We start from the raw sequence: 20,398 nt of genomic DNA, 5'->3' as shown, positions 1-20,398 counted from the left end.
TTTTTTTTTAACTTTTCTCATGAGTCTCTTACATTAAAAACTTAAAAATTATATAAGCCTCCCTCTAACATAGGGGAAGCTTTTCTTTTGACTTTTTTATTTGGAATTTTTGTCACAGTCAAAGGATTTCAGATGAAAAACCTTTGTCTTTGCCACACTGTGTGTCAACTTGGTTAAATTGACATTTTAAGTTCAACATTATTGTTCTTAAATGGAATAGTTTTTTAAAGTCATACTATTTTGAAGACTAAATGAGATAATATACAGAACTGCCTAGGTCAATGATTGGTACATCATACATGCCCAGAATAAACACACTTCTAAAATAGAGTGTGGAGAGAGGATGTAAAATGTGTCCAGCACCAAGAGGCTTGCCTGCCGTGTGAGAAAGAGCTTTGTGATTTATATGATTTATTTAAATAGTGATGATTATTTTGTATTTTGATTCTTAGGCTAACAACTATGTTTACTATTTTGATCTTGCTTCAAAAGGGCATTAATACTTTGCTATTCAATGAAATGTTTCAAACTGGACAAATAGGACCACAGTTTTTATGTTTTTTCTGTAGAAATCTTGTTTGTTAGCTGGCGATGTACAGTCAGCCATCACTTAGCAATGGAGAAGTTCTGAGAAATGCGTAGGTAGGTGATTTTGTCATTGTGGGACCATCACAGCGTATACTTAGAGCAACCCACGCGGTGTATGTCAGTCACTCAGTGCATCAAGAGACACAATAAGGCCGGCGCCACGGCTCACTAGGCTAATCCTCTGCCTTGCGGCGCCGGCACACCGGGTTCTAGTCCCGGTCGGGGCACCGATCCTGTCCCGGTTGCCCCTCTTCCAGGCCAGCTCTCTGCTGTGGCCAGGGAGTGCAGTGGAGGATGGCCCAAGTCCTTGGGCCCTGTACCCCATGGGAGACCAGGAGAAGCACCTGGCTCCTGCCATCGGATCAGCGCGGTGCGCCGGTCGCAGTGCGCCTACCGCGGCGGCCATTGGAGGGTGAACCAACGGCAAAAGGAAGACCTTTCTCTCTGTCTCTCTCACTGTCCACTCTGCCTGTCAAAAAAAAAAAAAAAGACACACAATAAGAGATGTAGAAGGTACAACATGCATACTTTTACAGTAAACTGTTTTTGTAAGTAAAAGGGACATACTGTAATGATTAAAACAAGTAACAGTTGTTTATCATCATTTTTAAGTATTATATAGTGTATGTAATAATGCCATCCTTTTGTACTGTGGGCAGCACAGTGAGTTTGTTCACATCAGCATCACCCCAAACATGTAAGTAATGTGTTGCATTGCTCCACCACCTCATGATGTTATGATGCTATGAAGTCACTAGGATAGAAGTTTTTCAGCTTTGTTATTGTCTGATGGGACCACTGTTGTATATATCAGGTCTGTCATTGACCAAATTGTTGTTACATGGCTTATGACTGCATTTCACTGACATAAAAATATATTTAAAATTTCATTTAAAATTATTTTAAACATAAAGTGTAAATTATATATATATTAAATCTTACTCTAATTAAATTCTTTCTAGCTGCATTTCTTTTTTTTTTTTTTTTTTTGACAGAGTTAGAGAAAGAGACAGAGAGAAAGGTCTTCCTTCTGTTGGTTCACCCCTCAAATGACCACTATAGCCGGTGCTACACCGATCCGAAGCCAGGAGCCAGGTGCTTCTTCCTGGTCTCCCATGCAGGTACAGGGGCCCAAGCACCCGGGTCATCCTCCACTGCCCTCCCGGGCCACAGTAGAGAGCTGGACTGGAAGAGGAGCAGCCAGGACCAGAACCCGGTGCCCATATGGGATGCCGGCGCCGCAGGCGGAGGATTAACCAAGTGAGCCAAAGTGCTGGCCCTCTAGCTGCATTTCTTTGTAACCAGAGACTTTGGGGGGAAGAGGATGGCAAACAGACTAGGCAGTTATGTCTTTTATCCACTAGTTACTTAACAGATTTTTTAAAAAAGATTTATTTATTTATTTGAAAGTCAGAGTTATACAGAAAGAGGAGAGACAGAGAGAGAGAGAGAGGTCTTCCATCCACTGGTTCACTCCCCAGATGGCCACAATGGCCGGAGCTGCACCGATCTGAAGCCAGGAGCCAGGAGCTTCTTCTGGGTCTCCCACGGGGGTGCAGGAGCCCAAGGAATTGGTCCGTCTTCTGCTTTCCCAGGCTGTGGCAAAGAGCTGCATCAGAAGAGGAACAGCTGGGACTAGAACTGGCACCCATATGAGATGCTGGCGCTTCAGGCCAGGGCTTTAAGCCACCGTGTCACAGCACCAGTCCCAACAATGAACATTTTTAAAAAGTACATAGATACCAAGTTTCGGATGCTGAAAGTGAGTGAGCATTTTTGAGATAAATACAGAACATACAAAGGTCCTTCAGAAAAATTTGTGGAAAATGCCCTTTATCTTTTAAATCCATTTTTCCACAGAGATTTTGAAATTCTATATTTTTTTTTAAAAGATTTTATGTACTTGAGAGAGTTAACAGAGGGAGAGAGAGAGAAAGAGAAGGTCTCCCATCCACTTGTTCACTCCCTAAATGGCTAATAGGCCACAGGGGAATATGACTTGTAAATGAGTATGCCCACTGTGTCCTTGGTATTCTGATAGGAGGACAGTTAGGGAGCCTGTGGTGCAGAGGAGGGAGTCATGACTCTGGGATCTCGGTTAGAAGGTAGAAAAGGTTCAGGGTGCAGGTAAGTAAGTTATGAGGAAAAATTGACTTAGAAATAATTATAGTGGAGTGCAGGAAGACATATAGGCAATTGTACAATGATTTCATAGTTTGTATATTTGGCTATTTTGTAAGTCCTTAAGAACTATTTTAAATTTTGCAAGTACTTTGAAAACCTGTTTTCTTAAGTGAAAAATTTTCATCCCTTCCATATTAGTAAACTAAAAACGTAACCAGTAACTTTTCCACTTCAGTGAATGGAAGAAATTTGGTAAATTTTAGAGTGAAATGTGGGTTCATCTTTGGAACCTTGGAAATAAAGAACCTTAAGAATTGTGTGCTTGTGAGTGGAAACATTGTAATCATGCAGTTCCTTCTCTGCTTGAGCAGCTGTCTCCAAAGTACTTATAAATGATTTGCCGCTTTGCAGAAAGATTTACAGTTCATCATCTCACTTTGCTTTCAGATTTTTAAAAGTTGTAATGTGAAGAGAGGCTCTGTTTCTAACTTCTTATTTCTGTTGAATCCCAGAGTTGTAGTTTTATGACAACTGAAAAAATGTAGAGGCTATCATCCAGATACCTACTTCAAGATCCTAAATCATTTTGTCAGGAGCTTACCATCTTTTGCATTTCAGTTGGAAATAGCTTTTACTGAGCATATAATCTCTTCAAGGACTGAATTAGTTTTTCTGTACCTTTTATTACTGTGTAAGTGACCTCACAGGTGAACTGCCTTTTCCTCTTCCCTTTTACCCAGTTGAATTCATTGCTTATACTTTTCCACTGGAGATCTGTTTTAAATGCTGAGCAAATTTAACCTTGTTGTTGAAGTAGTCAAAACAGAGTACTGAAAATACTAGTTGTTTAGAAACCCTTTGGCTGGCGCCGTGGCTTAACAGGCTAATCCTCCGCCTTGTGGCGCCGGCACACCGGGTTCTAGTCCCTGTCGGGGCACCGGATTCTATCCCGGTTGCTCCTCTTCCAGGCCAGCTCTCTGATGTGGCCCGGGAAGGCAGTGGAGGATGGCCCAAGTCCTTGGGCCCTGCACCCGCATGGGAGACCAGGAGAAGCACCCAGCTCCTGGCTTTGGATCAGCAAGATGCGCTGGCCGCGGCGGCCATTGGAGGGTGAACCAACGACAAAAAGGAAGACCTTTCTCTCGGTCTCTCTCTCTCTCACTATCCACTCTGCCTGTCAAAAACAAACAAACAAAGAGAAACCCTTTGATGGTGAGAAAAGTTACTTTTATGGGGGTTGCAGAGCTGGAATCTTTTTGAACTTAATAAATCACCTGAGTTCTGTTTGCATTTTATAAATACTTTTTGAAAGGTTGGAGACAATTCATTGGCAGAAGTAAGAGTATCTACTAAGAAGATGACTTTTTTCCACATGCTTGTTTCTAAAATCAAAAGCAGAAAATTGTGGCATTTTAAGGCTACCAAGAAGGTATAATAAATGGATTAAGGCCAAAGAATGGAGATGTATAATATCCCCATCCCCCTTTTAAAATATTCATTTGAAAGGCAGAGTTAGAGAGACACACAGATATCTTCCATCTGCTGGTTCACTCTCCAGATAGCCACAATGGCCGGGGGTGGGGGGGAGGGTGGGGGGGTGGCAGGCTGAAGCCAGGAGCCAGGAGCTTCATCCAGATCTCCCACGTGGGTGGCAGAGCCCCAAACACTTGTGCCATCTTTTGCTGCTTTTCCCAGGCCACAAGCAGGAAGCTGGATTGCAAGTGGAGCAGCTGGGACACAAACTATTGCTTGTTTGGGATGTCAGTGATGCAGGCTACAGCTTTACCCACTACATCATAATGCAAGCCTAGAGGTGTATAATATTCTTAAGTGGGTGGTGCTCTTACTGATCATGGGTCTTTGAATAAAGAAAATTTTTCAAAGGTTTGTTTATTTATTTGAAAGTCAGAGTTACACAGAGAGAGAAGGAGAGGCAGAGAGAGAGGTCTTCCATCCGCTGATTCACTCCTCAATTGGCTGCAATGATCAGAGCTGCGCTGATCCGAAGACAGGAGCCAGGAGTTCCTTCTGGGTTTCCCATGCGGGTATGGAGGCCCAAGGACTTAGGCCATCTTCTGCTTTCCCAGGCCATAGCAGAGAGCTGGATCAGAAGTAGAGCAGCTGGGACTTGAACTGGTGCCCATATGGTATGCTGGCACTGCAGGCAGCAGCTTTACCCGCTACGGCACAGCGCTGGCCTCAGAGAATTGGGTTTTTATATGCTTCCACTTATATCCTCCTGGTGCCAATGTGTATATTGCACATTCTCACTGTTGGGAATTGTTTTACCCTGACATTAGATGATTATGTTTAATCTGTGCTTTTCTGTCCCTCTTCTCTACGTTTGTTTTTTGTTAAAATGAGATATAACTGTATAAAACACAGAATTTGCGGTTCTGTTTTTCTGTGATTGACACTATAATCCTGGGAAAACAAAATGCCTTTTAATAGCTTGCTTACCACCTACCTTCAAAGGCTGCCAACTAGCAACCTCTTAGCTCAGCTCTACAGAAAAGAGAGCCTCTCAGATGGTTCAAGTATTGCTAATGCCCTCCGCTTGGGAGCCAGGCATGTCTCAAAAAAAACATGGATACCCTCTCTAAGAAAGTTAACCAGAAATACTCTGCCATGTATCAGCAGTACTTGTAAATCCAGTGTGGACTTGGTGTTGTGGCAGTCCTAGCTCACTGGTGAAAAAATGGGAATTGTTCATAAGCTGTCCACTTTAACCCTGTCCAGTCAAACTGTTGATTTAATTATTTATGCCATCAAGAACCTTTTCTAACAACAACAACAAAAGCATTAGGTAGATACTGTAACACATTATGTACACAGCATTGTCCAGCTTTCTAGGAGAGAAAACTTGAATCTTTGACCTCCAGAATTTCACATCATCTAGCTGCATTTATGTGGGAAGATGTTGGGTTCATATCCTTTTCTCTCCTGTTAAGATAATAATGAGTAGTGTCATGAGTGATAGATAACCCTATGGACAAGAAAGATGTAAAAATCCTTGGTTCATTTATAATCTGCATAATCCTTGATGACATGATACAGAAGCAAAATGTCCAGAATTTGAGAACTACCACCATGAACAGTCATTTCCTTTGAGGTCTTTATCATTGCACTCCAGTTTCTTTCATTAATTATGAAATATCTCATATTACACAACAGAAAGACTGTTGAACACCCTCATAGCCAGCATTCAGTGTAAGAAATAAAAAAACGATGGGTGGATTGGAAGCCCGCTGTGGGTCAGCTCCTTGCTGGGACTGTAAGCTGTCCTCCTAAACTCCGTTCTTTATGGAAATGCAGACCCTGACCGCCAAACCATGTCTCACTGGCACTTACAAAGTCAAGTTTTGATCCTTAGCATGTTCAGAGGACATTCTGGGTCAGAACCCTGCTGATCTTCTTGCTTTAGTTCCCCAACTCCTCTCCCTGAGTTTTAGGTATGAAACTATTCTATGTATCCAAACAGGCCTCCAAAGATAACCAATTCTGTTTGGTCTTATTTCTATGAACCTTTTCCAACTTCATCTCATCCACCAAAATACTTAATAATGATGGTGTAGTTTACAACTCTAATAAGATGTACTACATTATGTCTCATTACAATTAATTATGTACATGTCTGTTCCTGTAGATTCTTTAAAGGAAGATTTATTTTTTGAATAGTGTTTTATACATAAGTGCTGTTGTAGTTTTCTCATGAGGACATTTCTCATTCTATTCTGCTTTATGGCCATTAACCTGCCCTATACTTAACTACTTTATAAACATGAGATATTTATGATGCCTTAGGTTCCTAAGATAAATCAAATTTTTGTTAATAGTAGATGGGGGGGCCAGTGCCTTGGCACAGTGGGTTAATCTTCCACCTGTGGTTCTGACATCCCATATGGGTGCCAGTTATAGTCCCAGCTGCCCCACTTCCAATCCAGCTCTCTGCTATGGCCTGGGAAAGCAGTAGAGGATGGCTGAAGTGCTTGGGCCCCTGCACCCACGTGGGAGACCCGAAAGAAGCTCCTTGCTCCTGGCTTCAGACCAGCGCGGCTCCAGCCTTTGCGGTCATCTGGGGAGTGAACCAATGGAAGGAAGACCTCTCTCTGTCTCTCCCTCTCACTGTGACGCTATCTCTCAAATAAATAAATAAATAAAATCTTTTAAAAAAACAGTAGATGGGAATATTCATTACATTAATTTTTGTTAGTTTTTTCATATTGTCTTATTTTGCACATTATAATTATACAGTTTAAAAATATTAAAGTAATGTTTCTTTTTGTTTTATTTTTTAGATATTGCTATATGGAGATTTGCCAAAAAATAAAGAAAATATAATATATTTAGCAAATCATCAAAGTACAGGTTTGTATGTCAGTTGCATGGAACTTAGGTTTTTCTACAAATGGTAGATGGGCATTCAAAATAATGTTCTTATATATTTAAATAAAGTGCGTTGTTAAATCATGAAACTTTTTATGCAGGTATTATACCTGTCCTTGTTTGTTGGTTTTTTTGCGATTTTACTTTATTCAAGAATGTGAAAGCTATGCATTTTCCTAAACTTAGCTGCTTTTTCTGATGGGTGTTAATAAGCTCTGTTCTTACTTTCTTTTTTCTATTTCTTTGAATATTTGTTTCACTATCTATTAGTTCTTTTTATAAGTTATATTATTAGAAGTAGAGTTCTTGATTCAAAGGGTACATGCATATTACATTTTTTATTAAGCTGCATGCAGGTTACACTCGTTTCCTGAACACAGTAGTTGCTCGTGCCTGCATTTCATTTTGCCTCTTCAGATGTGTTTGGTTTAATTCTAACTTACTCTTCTTCTATCAGAGGAATCACAGAAGACAGGTTTCAATGTAGTGTAGTATATACTTTAAGTTAAGTTACTTTAAAAAAATTTTTTAAAAATAATTTTGGAGTCACAAGAATTTCCAGAAATAGTACATTGAGCCATGTGACCCCAAATTTCCCCCAATGATAACATCTCACATGAAGGTACTTTGAAAAGTTCATGGAAAATGCAATTAAAAGGGTAACTTTATTTTGTTATAGAAGTTTTTGAAATCTATGAATAGCTTCTTTTCATAATTGAATTTTTCCATGAGCTTTTTGAACACCCCTCATGTAACTGAAATGTACTGTCAACACCAGAAACTGACACAAATACTAAGAATCACAGCAGAATCTCTCAGAAAACGTAATTAGCAGAAAGACCACTTCAAGGGCTGCTTGCCGTTCAGTTGTTACTCTGTGTTCAGCCTCTACTAGGCGTGCCAGAATAAATGAGTTTCCTGGCCCACAGTTCAAAAGTGGCATATAAATTACTGTCTCTCCTCCCTTGTTTTTGCATGGCACAGTTTGCTGTCTCAGCATTCTCAGTTTCTGTTAGCTTATTTCTCTGCAGAGTCAGCAAGGGTACAGTGGTTGTTTATCCTTCCCCTCGTCCTTCTTTAATTATCTCCTTTTCATGCTGTTTACCCTTTTAATCTCATGAAATGCTCCCTTTTCTTTGGGTGACAGATTTGTTGACTAATACTGTGTGTGGTGTGTTAACTGTCATGAAATGGCATGGCTTGGACGCCTGGTGCATGAGCTATTCTGCAGTAGGCTCTGTGTCAGTGGGAGGATTACTCAAACTCTCCCAGCCTCATCTACTGATCAGAGTTCTTAGGCAGTTTCATAGGCCATCTCATAATCCCCATGGAGGGCCTGGCTTCTGGGTGGCATGTAGCAGCAATAGTGATGATCAGAACAGCTAGCCATTGGCATGGTGCTGGATCCATGGTAGTCAGTGCTTCTGGTATAGTAATCTCTTTTAGACCAATCACTACCCTTCTGAATTAGAACAATGTAGAGAGAAAAATAAAGCTTGCTGCCTCTCCTCACTGCTCTGTTTCTCTACTCCACCAAGCTAATGGGAACAATGACACTGCTTTGACTGCATCACCACTAGAGATTCTTACATAGCCATATATTGGTATCTTATAAATATTTTAAAAATATTTATTTATTTGAAGGAGAGAGTGACATAAAGAGATCTTCCATCTGTTGGTACACAACAGCAAGAGTTGGGCCAGTTATAGCTCATTGTTCCATCTGGGTCTTCTATGTGGGTGGCCTGGACCCACGTACGTGGGCCATCTTCGGCTGCTTTCCTGGGCACAGAGAGCTGGATCAGAAGCAGAGCAGCTAGAACTGGAACCAGCGCTTTGATATGGGATGCCAGCATTTGCAGGAGGCATCTCAGTGCACTGTGCCACAATGCTGGCCCCTTAATAATTTTTGTAAAGATAATATACAAAGATACTCCAAAAAGTTTCTGGAAAATGAAATTAAAAGGTAAGTTTATTTCAATATAAACAAAATTGAAATTTTATAGGTGTGAGGTCTTCAAAAGTTTGTGAAAAGCACACATTATCTTAAAACCCTGAACAAATTTCAAAATTTTTGCATCAAAATAAACATCTTTTAATTCAATTTTTTATGAAATTTTTGAAGTATGTTCATGTTACCTAGTCCTCTGTCTGTAATCAGCTGTAATCCAGTGTCACCTATCTGAAACCTGGCTGAGAATTAAGAGTAGGAGGTAATTCACCAGCATATATCGATGGCACAAATTTTGTGTCCTTTGTTTATGTACTTACATGTTTACACTAAAAATTTCAAGTTTAAGGCCATAGCCCAGAACAGTTTATTGTGAACATGGCATACTTTGGAAATCTTACACATTCTTAGGAAAGTTCTTAGAAGATACATCCAAGGCCATAATATAACCATACCTGTTTTAATATAAAATATTGTTTTAAATTTCCTCAAATTTAAAAAATAATTATTGAAAGATACCAAATCTGGTCTTTAGCATTGTGTCCCAAGGTGGTTAAGTTCCAGATTGTATTTTAGCCTTAGAAAAGTAGTCCTTGGAATTTATTCACAGTCTGTTTACTGTTCATCAGGTACAGTTGTAACAGGCTTGGTTATATGGTTTCCAATTAGAAACAGATGTGTTTATCAGTGATAAATATATTTGATTTAAATTATTTGATTACATTAGAGACAAGTGGCTTGAGGGCAGGCTTCTATGGGAAGTTATATACTTTAGAGAAAAGTTATTGATAGTCCAAAAGCGTATGTATCTCAGACCAAAGATATAGCTGCCAGTGATTAATAGCTAGAGAAACTTTGCAGGCTTCACTCTGCTTATTAGAAGCCATGGCAACTTACATATGAGTATAGTAATTATATGTCTTAAATCATCAGGAGAAAGTTAACTTGTGAATGATAACCCCTGATTAAAAACAGATCTACAGTAATTGATATTTTCCTACATCTTTGGGATATCTGCCTAGGACAGTGCATTGTCTGAAGCATTTGACGTGTCTGAGAGTTAATCATTTTGTGGTCTGTGAAAAACTCCCCCCTTTCATTAAAACTATTGTAGTTCCTATAAATTTCTGGCTTTTATTTCCCACAGTACTTTTTTTTAAGATTTATTTATTTACTTATTTGAAGTGCAGAATTAGAGAGAAAGAGAGAAGGCGGGAAGGAGAGAGAAAGATGAAGGGAGAGGGAGAGGGAGAGATCTTCCCATCTGCTGGTTCACTCCCCAAATGGCTGCAATGGCCAGGGCTGGGCCAAGCCAAAACCAGAAGCCTGAAGCTCCATCTGGGTCTCCCATGTGGGTGGTAGAGGCCCAAGTACTTGGGCCGTCTTCCACTGCTTTCCCAGGCACATTAGCAGGAAACTGAATTGGAAGTAGAGCAGGTGGGACTTGAACTGCTACTACATGGGATGCTGGGATCAAAGGTGGCAGTTTCATCCTCTGTACCACAATACTAGCCCTCTTCCTACAATATATTTTTAAAACATTTTCTCTCTCTAATTTATTACACTTGTTCTCATTTTCATAGCCCTGAATACACCTGTGATGCTGGAACTATGTTCCTCACACAGATTCTTAGCAATTTTCTTTTCAAGTTCACCATCCCTGTATTCATCTGTAGACACTAGACCACATTTCATTTTTATACTTTCATTCCCACCAAGAGAGGGCAGTTTGCAGCCATTTACTTTAAAATCTAAGTTTCTGATTCTGAAGCCTTTATCTTTTGTCATCTTCATCTTAATCCCTGTAAATTGTCTTCTGTACATTTGCTGATTGCTGTCTCTTGACTTTGGCAAAGGACTACTCTTTTTGTTTGAAAGCTTAGCTTTAGTTTATTTCTTCTAGGAGGTTTTTCATTGCTGTTGTTAAATCACTCACACCTTGTTAATCTTGATAATAGCATACCTATAAGCATATAACTGTTATTTTTTTTTTAAGATTTATTTATTTATTTGAAAGAGTTACACAGAGAGAGAAGGAGAGGTCTTTCATCCGCTGGTTCACTCCCCAGTTGGCTGCAATGGCCGGAGCTGCGCCAATCCAAAGCCAGGAGCCAGGAGCTTCTTCCGGGTTTCCCACAAGGGTGCAGGGGCCCAAGGACTTGAGCCATCTTCTACTGCTTTCCCAGGCCATAGCAGAGACGTGGATCGGAATTGGAGCAGCAGGGTCTTGAACCGGCACCCATATGGGATGCTGGTGCTTCAGACCAGGGCATTAACCCTCTGCGCCATAGCACCAGCCCCCATATAATTGTTATTAACATCCTGGGACCCTGTCTGTAGGTCTCATGCCCCTTGCATAGTGGCAAGGCATGTGAGACTTTATTGGAACACCTTATATCCTGTACTGTATCCTAAAGTGTTCCTGGCTTTTATTGTATATATACGAGTATATACAGAATACTTCATTGTATTTGACAGTTTTGTTTAGCAGGGTTTTTGACTTATGCCTTTTTTTTTTTTTTTTCCCATTTTAAAAAACACCATGTTTTGGGGCCGGCGCCGTGGCTCACTTGGTTAATCCTCTGCCTGCAGCACCGGCATCCCATATGGGCGCTGGGTTCTACTCCTGGTTGCTCCTCTTCCAGTTCAGCTCTGCTGTGGCCTGGGAAGGCAGTGGAGGATGGCCCAAGTACTTGGGCCCCTGTACCCCGTGGGAGACCAGGAGGAAGCACCTGGCTCCTGGCTTTGGATCGGCGCAGCGCTGGCCGTAGCAGCCATTTGGGGGGGTGAACCAGCAGAAGGAAGAGCTTTCTCTCTGTCTCTCTCTCTCTCACTGTCTAACTCTGCCTGTCAAATTAAAAACAACAACAACAAAAACATGTTTTCTAGACTTTAGGAATTTAAAAAGTTCATTTTATCCCATGTATATTCTGCTGTTAGGTTATTTTGATATTTTGTGATTTTTATGTTTTATCCTTGAAATAAAAAGCTTTTCAAAAAATGAAAAAAATATCAAAACCCCCTAAAATCCATATGTTTTAAATATCTAGGGTTGACTTAAAGTCATTATAACCGTTCTTCCATAGTATTTTCAAAGCATATCCTAATAGAATGTTGTGAAGATGCTTGATCTGTTTCCATGAAGGAGTGCTAGAGCTGACATGGATTGTGTGTGCACTAATTGGGTTCTGTCTTTGCAGTTGACTGGATTGTTACTGATATGTTGGCCATCAGGCAGAATGCTCTTGGACATGTGCGTTATGTGCTGAAAGATGGGTTAAAATGGCTTCCATTGTATGGGTTTTACTTATCTCAGGTAACTTTTTTCATGCTTCTTTTCTTTATAGTTTATAAAATTTTGGTTTTTTTCTTTAAAGATTTATTCATTTATTTGAAAAAGCAACAGAGAGAAAGAGGCAGAGACGCCTTCCATCTGCTAATTACTCCCCAGTGTCCACAGCAGCTGTGTCTGGGCCACCTGAACCTAGGAGCCAGAAAGTCCATCCTGGTCTCTCATGTGGGTAGTTGGGGCCCAAACATTTAGGTCATCTTCCTTTGCCATCCCAGCTGCTTTAGCAGGAAGCTGCATTGGAAGCAGACTAGCTAGGGCTGGAACTGACACTGATGTGGTATGCTGGCATCTCAAGCAGTGACTTAACCTATTGTGCTACAGTGCTGGCCCCCAAATTTTGTATTTTTTTTTTTAAGATTTTATTTATTTGAGAGGTAGAGTTACAGACAGTGAGAGAGAGAGAGAGAGAGAGAGCTCTTCCTTCTGTTGGTTCACTCCCCAAATGGCCGCAACAGCCGGAGCTGTGCCAATCCAAAGCCAGGAGCCAGGTGCCTCTTCCTTGTCTCCCATGCGGGTGCTGTGGCCCAAGCACTTGGGCCATCTTCTACTGCTTTCCCAGGCCACAGCAGAGAGCTGGATTGGAAGAGGAGCAGCCGGGACTTGAACCAGTGCTCATTTGGGATACTGGCACCTCAGGCAGAGGATTAACCTACTGCGCCATGGCACCGGCCCCCAAATTTTGTATTTTTTAAAAAAAGATTTATTTATTTATTTGAAAGGTAGAGAGACAGACAGATCTTCCATCTATTGATTGACTCCTCAAATAGCTGCAACAGCTGGGGCCGGACCAAGCTGAAGCCAGGAGCTTCCCACATGGGTGGCAGGTGCTCAAATACTTGAGCCATCTCCTACTCCTTCCCAGTTGCATTATCAGGGAGTTGGATTGGAAGCAAAGTAGCTAAGTCTCAAACCAGCACTGGAATATGGGGTTTGGGTGTCCCAAGTGGTGGCTGAACTCACTGTACCACAATACCCACCCCCAAATTTTATATTTTAAGGTGGAACATATACTTAATATAGATGTATGGATTTTTGATGACTCTAATAGCTTATTCTAAATTGAAGTAATTGTGTTTGGTATGTTTATTTATATTTATTTGAGATGTGGATACAGAGAACACATGAGAGCGTTTCTGTGTGCAGGTGCACAGAAGCTCTCAATTGCTGGTTCACTCCCTGGATGCTTTCAACTGCTGAGATGGGGAAACTGAAGCCAGGAGCTGGAAACTCAGTCCAGGTCTCCCAACCATTGGAGCTATCAATACTGTGCCCAGGTCGCACATTAGCAGGAAGCTGGACTCAGGAGCCAGAGTCAGGAATTGAACCCTAACACTACAATGTGAAACAGGGGCATCCTGACTGGTGGCCAAATGCCTGCCACTTGTTTGATATTTTTAATGGTATATTTAGATACTCCTACTTGTCTGATTACTCGTGTAGTTATACAAAATAGCTACAAAGGAAATGTACAATAATTTAAAAATAGGAAACTTAAGAGCATAGAACTTGATAAACAACTACATTAAGAACCTGGTGGCAAAATTAAGGATCTATAGGGTGTAAAAATGATGGTGAGCTATATGTTTAAAGCACTGAGCATGAGGAAACTTATTTTCTCACCATGTGGAGACTGGCAGTATAGGATCAAAGTGCTGTCACTATTGGTTTCTCCTGAAGCTTCTCTCCTAGGCTTGTGGAGATAGTCCTCTCTGTCCTCACATGGCCTTTTCCTGTGCATGGGCATCTCTTCCGCATCTTAGTAGGACACAGTCACATTGGGTTGGAGCCTCACTCTTGACCCTGTTTTACCCTAGGAATGTCCTTAAATCCAAAACTCTACATACAGTTGCAGTGGAAAGTAATTGGGGCTTCAGTGCATGGATTTGGGGGAACACATTTGAGCCTACTGTAGTACCAAATAAATACCTGTAGCTGGATTGATGATGAGTGTTGACATTTTAAAGACATTTTTAAATGATTCTATAATTAGTGGGGAAATCCATCTGTAGAAGTTGTTGACAAAATATTTCTTAGAAAGGAAGCATTTGTGGCTAATAAATAAGTTAAGCCTATGCCTGCTGTGCTGGCATCCCATATGGGTGCTGGTTCATGTCTTGGCTGCTTCTCTTCTGTTCTAGCTCTGCTATGGCCTGGGAAAGCAGTGGAAGATGGCTCAAGTGCTTGGGCCCTTGCACCCACATGGGGGGCCCTGAAGAAGCTCCTGGCTCCTTGCTTTGGATTGGCCTGGCTCCAGCCGTTGTGGCCATTTGGGGAGTGAACCCAGGGAATGGAAGACCTCTCTCTGTCTCTCCTTGTCTCTGTCTGTAACTCTGCCTCTCAAATAAATAAGTATTAAAAAGAAAAAAGAAAAATCATTTTAAAGGCCAACAAAACTAAATTTTTTAGGGGATGTTATGGCACAGTGGTTAAGTTGCTGCCTGGGACACCTACACGCCATATTCTAGTGTCAAGGTAGAAGACCTTTGCTTCCAATCCAGCTTCCTGCTGATGTGCACCATGGAGGCAGCAGGTGTTGGCTCAAGTATTTGAGTAGAGTTTCTGACTCCTGGCTTTGGCCTACCTAGACCTGGCTGTTGAAGGCCTTTGGGGAATGAACCAGCAGATGGAAGATCTCTTTGTCTCTGTGTGTCTCTGTCTCAGTTTACTGCTCTATCTTTCAAATAAATGAAAATAAGTCAAATTTTTAAGAAGCCAAAGTTCATGTATTTTTTAGTAACTGTGTGACATGCTGTTTTGTTTGAATTATTTTGAAACAGTTTTTAGCTAAATGTTCTTTAGATGCTATTTGAATGCATTTAGTATAGTTGAAATTCTGAAATGCGGTTTTATTCTTTACTCTTTGGGAGTAAAGTTGCCTTTTTGATGACCATTGTCATTGGTTATTTTGAGAATAAATATATTCTTCCCCATTTTTTTTTATATGCCAGCATGGAGGAATCTATGTAAAACGAAGTGCCAAGTTTATTGAGAAAGATATGAGAAACAAGCTGCAGAGCTACGTGAATGCAGGAACTCCAGTAAGATTGTGTCCATCATTATTATTTCCCTTGCCAACTTTCAGCGTTTAATTTAAGAGTTGTTCTGAAGATGTACTATTCCCCCATGTGCTAAGTGGCAGGGCAGCAGCACCGTCTGAGCATAGTTGAGTGGATCTTTCTAGCTGCAGATGAGTGTACTGGTCCTTTGCCAATGCTAATCAATACTGACCTTATAAAGGGTAAAGAGAACACTTGATGTCTTCCAGAGTCTATAAATAGCAAGTAGACCTGCACTTGTAACCCTATGCTTCAGCTACTTTAAGAGCTCATCTAACTCTTCAGTATTAGATTTAGTTTTTGAAGAAGCAATTTTTCTCTGTGTAAATTTAGATTTCTTGTATAATGCAGTTATTTGAAAAGATAAGGGAGTATTAATATCTACAAAGGAAAAATCATTTGGTGTGAATAGTACTAAACTTTGCTGTTCCCTCTCCCTGAAAAGGAATGTCAGTCTTCTATTTGAAGAATGCTAATTGCGGCCACATGACTTTTTCCCGTGACTGTCTCCAGGATTGTAGTGAGTTGGCCTTTATCTTTCAGGGCAGGCCAAGTGCTCAGAAACTGAGCTCCAGTTCACAAGTTCTTTCTTTTTCCTTTCTTGTCCCCTCTCTCTTCCTTCCTCTCCTCTTGACCTCCCCTTCCAGGGCTGGTAGGCAGTAGCCAGAGCTCATCTTGAAAGAGTGGAGAACATTGTTTTCTCACAGGCGTTTTCTAAGTGTCACATTAGAAAAGTGCCTTCTGTTTGGGATGGTCAGTGAGGTCAATGGGGGCCCCTTGCTCTGTTGCTGCTCCCCTAGAGGACAGGGCATTTGGAGAGGGTCTCCTTAGTCCTCAACGACGTGGTGAACTATGGCAGAAATGGGGGTCATTGTTTGTTTGTAGCTCTCCAATAGAAAAACAGATTGGCAATATGTATAGCTACTTTTTAAAAAATTTAACATTTAAAAAAACATAAATTTGTATATTAAAGTGTTGCGTCCACTTTGCTTCTCCAGCTGTCTGGTCACCCTAGCTGTAGGTGTGTGCTGTGAAGTTTCTTCTGTGTCCGTGTTGTTGTTCACCTGAAACCAACAAATGTAGCCCCTTTTCCATGCATGTTTGTGTTCTATACAGTTTCCCCTTACCTTTCTCTCCCCAATAAATATAGTTCTCAATCAGTAACGCCAATGTACAGAAACTTTACCCTATATATTATGGATTATTTTTCTTCTGTCTTTCATCATGGATTTTCCTTGTTTTTTGATTTTCATCAGTTTAATTATTATATGCTTGGGGGTCTTTTTTTTTTTTTTTTAAATCTCTGTGCTCTCTGAGTGTGGATCTGTGGCCTGGTATCTGTCATTAATTTTGAAAAATTCTTGCCTATTATTATTTTTAATCTTGTTCTCTTTTTCCTCTTTGGTTAGTAATACTGTCTACAGCTCATGGATTTTTAATTTTCTTACGCCCCTCCCATTTTCTTTCTGTGTTACACTTTGGGTAATTTCTGTTGACCTGTCTTCCAAATACACTGATTGTTACCCTGACTGTGTCAAGGCTACAGATGAGCCCATTAAAGCTGCGCAGCTCTGTTCTCTTTTTCATCCCTAGCCATTTCCTTTTTTTTTTTTTTAATATATATATATATAAGATTTATTTATTTATTTGAAAGAGTTACACAGAGAGAGGAGAGGCAGAGAGAGAGAGAGATAGAGAGAGTCTTCCATCCGATGGTTCACTCCCCAGATGGCCGCAATGGCTGGAGCTGCACCAATCCGAAGCCAGGAGCCAGGAGCTTCTTCTGGGTCTCTCACACGGGTGCAGGGGCCCAAGGACTTGGGCCATCCTCTACCGTTTCCCAGGCCGTAGCAGAGAGCTGGATCGGAAGTGGAGCAGCCGGGTCTCAAACTGGCATCCATAGGAGATGCCGGTGTTTCAGGCCAGGGCGTTAACCCACTGCGCCACAGCACCGGCCCCTAGCCATTTCCCTTTGATTCTGTTTCAGTTTCGATGCTGTAAGTATCCGTCATGAAGGTTGTCACCTTCCTTTTCCATTGGAATCTTTACCATGTGACTCGTAGTTATTGTAAATGCCCTGCCTGCTAATTCTAACCCCTATGCCAAATCTGAATCTGGTATTTTTTATCTCTTTAGGTTGTGCTTTATCTTTTTTATGCCTCCTAAGGTTTTGTTGGAAATTGAGCGTTTTGTGGACATTTGGACAGGAGCCAGGAGAGACGGGCAAATTGCACTGACACCTGGAAATGGGAGCCATTTTCTTTTTGCCAGGACGTTATTGTTGGGGATGCAGACGATCCAGGCAGGAGCTACACTGGATTCGGGTTTTGCTGTTGCTATAATGTTTCACACTCCAGTAGCAATCATGACTTTGTGTTTAGAATGTCAGCATAGCTAGAGTTTTCCTCAGTGGGTGTCCGCACTCAGCTTTTCCACAGGACACCTCAGAGTGCCTCCCTTTTTCCACGTCTACTGCTCCCTCCAGTCTTCCTCTGGTACTCTCCTTAGCTAGGTAGTGCATGGACAGGGCAGGGAGGCACCTTAGCGATGGAGCCTCCCATGACCCTGCCTTGCTCCCAGCTGTACATCTGTGTATCTTTCTCTTCACCCAGCCTCACTGGTTTTTCATCTGTGTCCAAAGGATGAGAGGGTTTTGTTGCCCTTCTTCCAGCAATGCGAGTCTGTGCCCAGAAAGATAGAGGGGAAGGTTGGTGCTGGCCCACTTCCTGCAGCTAATCTTACCCTGATCCCAGTGATGTTTTTCTTTTTTCTTTATTTCCTGTGAGTCCTGGTGAGGCCTATAGGCTACAGCTGGTGAGTTGGACATTCTTCCCTGTTCTGTAGCCTGCTGGGGTTCTTCTGTTTCGCCAGCTGACAGGTGACTTTTTGCACATTGTTAAACATTTTAGCTAAATTCCTTTTGCTGGCATCTGTTAACATTTGCTCCAAGTAAACAAGTGTTACAGCTCATCTCCTCTTTGTTTCTCTTTCTGTACATTTTTGTTTGGTTAGTTGTCTTACAACCTTCAGCTCTCTGAAGGGTCCAGGAAGCACGACTTCACAGACTGTCTGGTTCAGTGTTGTTACAGGATTGAGAGCTGTACTGTCAGCATTCTACATGCTAAATGACAGTCTTCTCTTATTTTTATTGCTAATAAATTTAAAACCTGGAACAGCTTTAGATTTATAAAAATGTTGCAAAACAAGTACAGAGAATTCCTATCTAGTCTTCACCTTGTTTTACTGGTAACATCAATGTTGACCTCTTAAATAACCATGGTGCCTTTGTCAAAACCAAAAGTAAATATTGGTACCATACTACTTACCTACAGACTTTATTTAGATTTCACCAGTTTTTCCACTAATCTCTTCTGTCCCAAGAAACAATCCAATGTAAAAATCCATGTTAACTTCCATGTTTTTAATTTATTATTATTTTTTCATTGTATTAAGTGCTGTATTGTTTTTATCAAACCTGTTTTTTTATTTTGTTTTAGTCTCTAGGCTTATCTTTGCTTCTTTAAGTATTGAAGACCTAATTTAAAGGATGTATTTGGTCGTTTAGTGTCTGAAGTTCTGTTTGTGCTTTTTCCTGCTGGTTCTTGCTCATGGTACTTTCTTTCCTCATGTGCTGTTTGTTTGCTGCTGATTGTATTTGGAAAATTATTTCTAGAAATCAGCTGAAGCCTGGGATGAAAGTGTAGGCCCATCCTGCGAGACCCACACTGTTGGGATGGTGAGGCAACAGCGTTCTTCGACAAGAAGCACAGGAGACAATTTCTGTGAACCTGTCAGTTTATTAACAGTCAAGCACAAGCTTTTATACAGCAGGCAAAGGGAGTAGCTAGATCAGGGTTGCAACACTAATTCTATGGGCTAAAGCAGACACTGGAGCTGTTATGCTTCTCCAGTCAGCTTGAAGGTCACGTAGCCTGTGCAGCCTTTCAGGTGGTCTTACAGGTCTCAGCCACACCTAGGAGCTGGTTACCTAGTTGACAATCACAAGGCCCCTCAACAGGAAGTGGGGGTGAGGGAAATGTGTCTAGGGCCCCTACCACCTGCCAGCAGTTAGGTCATATGTGGGGGGTCCCAGTGTGCTGAGCCCTTGACCAGGGTCTTTCCTTAGAGGCATGGTGTGCCATGCCCTCTTAACCTCCTGCATGGGCTAGGCAGACAGTCTCCCAGCCAGGCACAGGGTCACCCACATGGAAGTGCCTTCTTGCGGAGAATATTTATTTGTGTTTTAGTTGGGCCTCTTACAGTTCCCTGTCATCTAGGTCCAACCAAAACCAAATTCCGAGCTTGAGGTTCAGTGCCACTCAGGCAGTGCAAATGCACGTGATATCTGTTTTACTTCTGGTTGACTTGTATCCTCACAGTGTAGCCGGTGGTGCTTCCTTCACTTCCAGTTCTCTCTCAACATTTCTCATAGAAGTCTATGGCTTAGATTTCATCTTTTTTGTTTTTGTTTTTTTCCTTAAGATTTATTTTACTTATTTGAAAGGCAGAGGGACAGAGAGAGAGAGAAGATAGAGAGAAAGAGATCTTTCATCCACTGGTTCACTTCCCAGATAACTGCGACATTTGGGGTAGGACTAGGGCGAAGCCAGGAGCCAGGATCTCCATCCGGGTCTCCCACCTGGGTGACAGGGCCCGAGTACGTGGGCCCTCCTTCCGTCTTCCCAGGCCCATTAGCAGGGGGCTGCCTCAGAAGCAAAGTAACTGGCACTCCAATAAGGAATGCCAGTGTTGAAAGAGCAGCTTCACTTATTGTTCCACAACACCAAAACCCCCTGGCTTAAATTTTTGTTCTCAGTTTTGGAGTCTTGAAACAAAAGCTGTGTTCTGTACTTATTTCTGCTTTGCTGTTTGCTTAATTTTGGTCTTATCACCTTGTCAGCTCTTTGATACTTCTAAAATGATGTTATATTCAGCCTTTTA

General features: G+C 41.4%; 1 protein-coding gene across 3 annotated transcripts in view; it reads left to right on the top strand.

The window, feature by feature from the left end:
• Positions 1–20,398, top strand: part of AGPAT5 (1-acylglycerol-3-phosphate O-acyltransferase 5) — a 59,011-nt gene that overhangs the window by 13,596 nt on the left and 25,017 nt on the right. For 2 of the 3 annotated variants that reach the window (XM_062198842.1, XM_062198840.1), the window contains exons 2-4: positions 7,011–7,080; positions 12,250–12,365; positions 15,350–15,439. In XM_062198842.1, coding sequence (XP_062054826.1) covers positions 7,011–7,080; positions 12,250–12,365; positions 15,350–15,439 — 276 coding nt within the window. The remainder of the gene's footprint in view (positions 1–7,010; positions 7,081–12,249; positions 12,366–15,349; positions 15,440–20,398) is intronic. The other variant, XM_062198841.1, reaches the window with a different exon arrangement.

Source organism: Lepus europaeus, chromosome 8 (assembly GCF_033115175.1).
Source record: "Lepus europaeus isolate LE1 chromosome 8, mLepTim1.pri, whole genome shotgun sequence".
Lineage (NCBI taxonomy): Eukaryota > Metazoa > Chordata > Mammalia > Lagomorpha > Leporidae > Lepus > Lepus europaeus.
This window is presented reverse-complemented; position numbering and strand designations above follow the sequence as displayed.